The sequence below is a fragment of the Rutidosis leptorrhynchoides genome, chromosome 9 (assembly GCF_046630445.1).
Source record: "Rutidosis leptorrhynchoides isolate AG116_Rl617_1_P2 chromosome 9, CSIRO_AGI_Rlap_v1, whole genome shotgun sequence".
In the NCBI taxonomy this organism is placed as follows: Eukaryota; Viridiplantae; Streptophyta; class Magnoliopsida; order Asterales; family Asteraceae; genus Rutidosis; species Rutidosis leptorrhynchoides.
The window spans coordinates 268,025,391-268,031,059 of record NC_092341.1 but is presented as its reverse complement, the minus strand read 5'-3'; the positions used below and the strand labels follow the sequence as shown (position 1 = coordinate 268,031,059).

Here is a 5,669-nt window from a genome sequence, read left to right as displayed (position 1 = left end):
AGTATCTTTGCCACTATCTTGTAGAAACTTCCAATTAAACTTATGGGCCGAAAGTCACTAAGCGAGATGGGATCACTTTTTTTAGGGACCAAAGTGACAAAAGAGGCATTGCACCCTTTAGAGAACTCACCCTTTTCCCAATACCAAGAAATTGCACTAATGACGTCACCCTTGATTATATCCCAATACTTTTTGAAAAACCGCATATTGAAGCCGTCAGGTCCCGGTGCTTTCGAACTTCCGCAATCAAGTAACGCATCGGTGATTTCTTCCTCACTGATAGGCGCTTCAAGCTCTAGTGCCTCTTCACTAGACAGGGTGGGATAATTAAGATCAGCAAGGCTAGCTCGAATTCCGGCTCGTTCTTCGAATATGCTTTTAAAGTGATTGAAGGCTGCCTCCTTAATTTCTTGAGGATTCTCACACCAAAGACCATTTATGGATAGCCCTCGAATGTTGTTTTTATTATACCCTCTTCTAAGCAACGAATGAAAATACTTTGTGTTTTCGTCACCCTCAAGCACCCATCGAACACGTGACTTTTGCTTAAGCATACTAGCTTTGATCCTTTCCCTATCAAACCATTCTTTTATGACCCGCAACCATTGAACCCTATCCTCATCACTAATGCTTCCTTGTTCAGCTTTAAGCTCAAGACTATTCGCGATAGATTTGAACAATTCAATTTCGCCGTCTAAGTTTCCAAATTTTTGGTAACTTTTTGCTTTTAAGGCGAGCTTGATCTTTTTCAATTTGTTTCGAAGACGACAATCCAACCTATTACCACCACCCACGACATCAGCCCATACTTCTTTAACGATTTGTTCTACCCCATCGATTTCAAGCCAATCATTGAACACCTTAATAGGCTTAGGGCCGAAGTTTTTATCATCATCCTTAAGGGAGATAGGACAATGATCCGATTTACCTCTATCAAGTGCCACAACCGCAAGACTACTCCAAGCATTATGAAACAAATCGTTGACAAGAAACCGGTCTAATTTACTGAATTTGATTCCATCGTCACTGATGCGTGTAAACAATCTACCACCCAACGGGATTTCAAGTAATCTAGCCTTGTCGATGAACTCATTGAACAATCTAGCTCTATTCTCAATAAATTGACAGTTGAATCTTTCGCTATCGTTACGAACCTCATTGAAATCGCCGCCCATTACCCACGCTTGATTAGAGCAACCTGAGATTAAATTGTGCAACTGATCCCAAAACAGTTGTTTACTAGTATCATCGTGCGGCCCGTATATGTTAGCAATATTGAAATCTAATCCAGAGCGCTTCCAGGTTCCACGAATACCAATACAAAAATCAAGATAAAAATGATCAGTGACATCAATACTATCCGTATCCCAAATAATTAACTGGCCACCCGTTTTCCCGACCATTTCTTTCTGAACATAATTACAATTTAGGCCACCCCAAATCCCACAAACCCAATTTAAGTCCACTGTATGCAATTTAGTTTCTTGTAATAGAACTAAGTCAGGTTTTTCTACTCGACATAAACGCTTAAACCACCCAATTTTACTCTCTTTTCCACTACCAAAACCCCGAATATTTAGAGATAGAAACTTCATTGAGAAACAGAAATTAACGAAACAAAGAAGGAGGAAAACTTACATCTTGGGTTTTTCCACCCACTTAAGCCCCAATTGATCACCGAACTCCTTAAGACCACCAATGGACACCGAGTATGAAGAATTACTTGAACTGGTAGCCTGTTTACTTTTGACTGGGGTTGAAGGGCAATTAGGTTTGGGGATGTTAGCACAGGAAGAGCAAGTTGATTTTAGTGGCCCCTTAATCGATTGATCTCTCCTAGCAATAGATTTAACTTTTATAATTCTGGAAGAAGTTTTCCATTTACCTAGCTTTGAGAAACAACACTCCTTGTTCTTCTGCTTTTTGGATTTACAGATACGCTCGGATTTATTAGAAGAATTGAAGATCTTCGATTTAGTTTGAACAGGTGACTCGATCTGGAAGGAGTCAGGCACAATTTTGACTGGACTACAGTAAGGAGTTGTGGGGTTTTCAAGTTCCAGATGTAAGGCACGAATTGGGCTCAGGCATTCTTCCTCTTGATTCGGCCCAGTAGAGATAGACTGCTCACCAAAATCAAAGTCCACATTATTGTGGACTGCCCCATCTTGGGCCGGCCCAGAAGCTTCCAAGTGGCCCACTAAGGTTTCATCAACACATTTGGCAGAAATATTTGAATTCAGGTGTCCTCCTGATTCGTTACCGTTGGGCATAGCATCGAGATTGACAGAATGCACGCTTGGTGGATATCTCGAGGAATTAGCACGCCTATTAGTTGCTTTACCTCTTTCTCTCTCCTCGTAATTATTGTCTTGGGACCCAGCAAAGTCATTAACATTTCCAGACTCCTCATCTTCTAACCTATCTTCAACACGTTTTTCAAAACGGCCGGAATTAACAACCGGAGTTGAGGAAATTCCGTTGGATTTGACTGGAATTTTACCAGGGTCCTCATTATAATCAGGGAGCTCATCATCTGAAGAATCAAAACTATCAACCACGTAATCGTCATCCGAATCATCAATGTCATCTTTTCCCATAATATTAGAACCACCTGCATCAGAATTCAAAGTGAAAGGATCCAGATCTAGTTGAATCGGCCTGATAACACTCTATGTAACAGACGCATAGATGAAGATCAAGTTATCAATAACAAGTTTGGCAGAACCGCATATGTGACCCAGATCCCTTTTATGGATTAACACCTGACCCGAAAGTAGGTTTTGATTTTCTGATGTGATTGAACAATTTTCCATTTGAATGACACTGCCCCATTTAGCAGCAATAGTGCTAAACACTACTTCATTCCAGCAAGTGGCTGGTACTCCTTTGATGTCCAACCAAACATATTTACCAGCAGAAGGCCAGTAATTTAGCTTGATTCTTTCGACTTTACTACACCATTTCCTAATAGCGTGGTTCTCCGTATTGAAGATATTATCGACTGTGACCTTTGAGTTAAGGTGAATTAACACCTCAAGACCACCCAGGTATTTTAAGGAGAAGTCAATCATACCTTCCGCCTTGCACAGAGAGTTAAGTTGGTTGAGGATATCAATCCTATTAAGATGAACCACTAAACAGCGATCAAGAAACTCGTTGGAGTTGCAATCTTGCTTACTAATGGTGACTTCTCTCTCATCCTTTTCTTCATCAATTTGTTCTTGAAACTGTTTTTTCTTTTTGTCGTCCAGCTTCACTCTCAAATCCTCCTTATTGCCATTGATCTTGGGACGCAAATCAGCAATAGGACTTTGAGTTACCTCGTTGTACCTCCTACCATCATTGTAAGCATTTCTACCAGACACCTCTTTGTATATTACCCTTGAGTTGAAAGGAGCATGGTGACCCCTCAAATCCCTTCTGCTGCCTTTCGAATCCTCTCGAGCCATGAAAACCCTAATCGGGTTGCCGTCGAAACTTATGTTTTCCAGGGAGGATAGAAGTCTCTGTGCATTATTAACCTCACCGAATCTAGCAAATGCGAATCTTTTACCATTCTTGAGTCGCTTGCCCACCATGTATATATCTTTAAGATTCCCGTATGATTTGAAGACCCTCCATAACATTTCCATGTTCCAATTATCCGGGTGATTGAAAAACATGAACGAAGTCCATTGGTTTCTTGATAGCCTTGGAAAGTCCTTGTTGAATCTAGCGTTGTACCGTTCTTGCTTGCAATCGTAACCCGCCTTGTAGCTTGTGTGCGAATCTCTCTCTCGCCTCACTCTCTCTCTCTCTCCTCACATTCTCTCTCACACACCCCATTCTCTCTCGTTGTGTTAGTTCCTCATTAAGTTTGAGAAGACTTAGAGTTGACAGAGATAAAATTTGATTTGATTAATGAAAATTGTAGTTGATGAGATTTTTTTAAAATTTGGGCAACATTGACATGGAATTAAGAGGTATGAAATAGAATTAAAAAAAGTTTAATTTGTTTCATTATGGGAAACTAGTTTCTGTCGTTGTATTTTTTTTACTACATTTGTGCTAATTTCTATTTTAAAATATTTTGCTGGCTTTTTATAAAATAAAAATGGTAAACGCCATGGGGATTAACCCCCACCACCTCTGGTGCTTAAAATGTTTATGATACTTGCATACAACCAGTGCGCTTACATAATTCAAAAAACTATAGATATCAAACAATCTTTGTTTTTAACTAGAAATAAAGATTATTGACTAAAAATGTTACAAGTCATACCATTTTTCAGTATAGGTTCTTTCCGTAAGATTTAAAATAAAAAATAAGGATTGGCCAAGTACACATGTTTTTTCAATTCGTTTATAGTGACACTTTTGGTAAAATATTTTATATATTTCTTTATTTTATGCCCCACCTTGGCTAATATTGTCGTTGTTTCAATAGTTGATGGACTATAGAGTCTCAGTAATATGTATGTATGTATGTATTATGCAATAACAAAACCTAAACCCGTTAAGAAAACTTACTAATAAAGATTAAAATAAATATATCTAAAAAGAAATAGTAGAAGAAGAGAGTCATAAAAGCTTGTTTTGTTATCATCTCATAGTCTCATACTAAAACCAAACAGGAAATAGTAATAGTAATAATATTACGAGTAATTAATATTAATAATCCAACACAACTCATAACACCCAGCTTAATTAACATTTTCTACTCTATTAACCTTCTAATACCACCACTAACTAAATTTAACTTCATCTTCATATCATTCCAGGTGTGGAAATAGCAAGTTCTGGCAAAGTAAAACATTGATCTCCACCATTTTCACCACTCCCCATCTGCCACGTCACATTCCCACTTCCATTTCCACCGCCGTAAACACCACCCTCACCGATCCCAGTAAACGGCCAAATTGCTCTACCAAGCCCAAACCCACCGTCTTCAAGCCCAAGTCCAAGCCCAAAAAACCCACTAGGCCCATTAGTATTATTCAGCAACGACGTAAAACTATCGCACATACTCACACCCGGCATCAACACACCCGGAGTTGTTTGTGGGACCAAATGTCTAAACTCAACACCGTTATTATTATTATTAACGGTTGTGACACGTGAGTCACGTGAGCGTTTGGCGTTTTTACGACTTCCGCCGCCGATTGGGATGTCACGAAGAGTGCCGCCGTGAGTCCAGTAACGGCGACAGGATTTACAAAAGTGACGTGGCTGAGAGAAGTTGTAGTTATTGTAGTAACAGAATTTTGTGTTGGTGGAATCGCAACGGGGGCATGGAAGGTGTTCGGGTTCGGGTGGTGGAGCACCCGGGGTGCAAATGGAGTGTGGTTTTGTGGTGGTGTTCCGACGGTTGTCGCAGGATGATTCAGATGGCATGTTTGAATGTTTTGTTTTCTTTTTTTAGGTTTGAAAATGGTTGTTTGTGTGGGTTTAGTGGGGGAGTGAAGTGGGGTTTTATGGGAGGAGGAGAGAGAAGATGTTGGGAATAAAAACAGGGTTTTAGGATGGAGATGTAACAGAAGAGACAAGGGACAGAGTGCTGTTAATTGTGGGCTACTGGGATAAGCCACCAACCTTGTTGAACCTATACTACGTAGTATTATTTTATTTTATTAATTAATTAATACCGTGAAAATTTAATACGGTATTGTTTAATAAATTCCGTTTAT

At 39.5% G+C, this 5,669-nt stretch overlaps 1 protein-coding gene across 1 annotated transcript; it reads right to left on the bottom strand.

Annotated features, from left to right (window-relative positions):
• Nucleotides 1-4,671: 4,671 nt before the first annotated feature.
• Nucleotides 4,672-5,409, bottom strand: LOC139869347 (dof zinc finger protein DOF3.4-like). The gene has a single exon (XM_071857661.1). The coding sequence runs from the start codon at nucleotides 5,374-5,376 to the stop codon at nucleotides 4,750-4,752; it is 627 nt and encodes a 208-aa protein (XP_071713762.1). The 5' UTR covers nucleotides 5,377-5,409; the 3' UTR covers nucleotides 4,672-4,749.
• Between the last annotated feature and the right edge of the window lie 260 nt (nucleotides 5,410-5,669).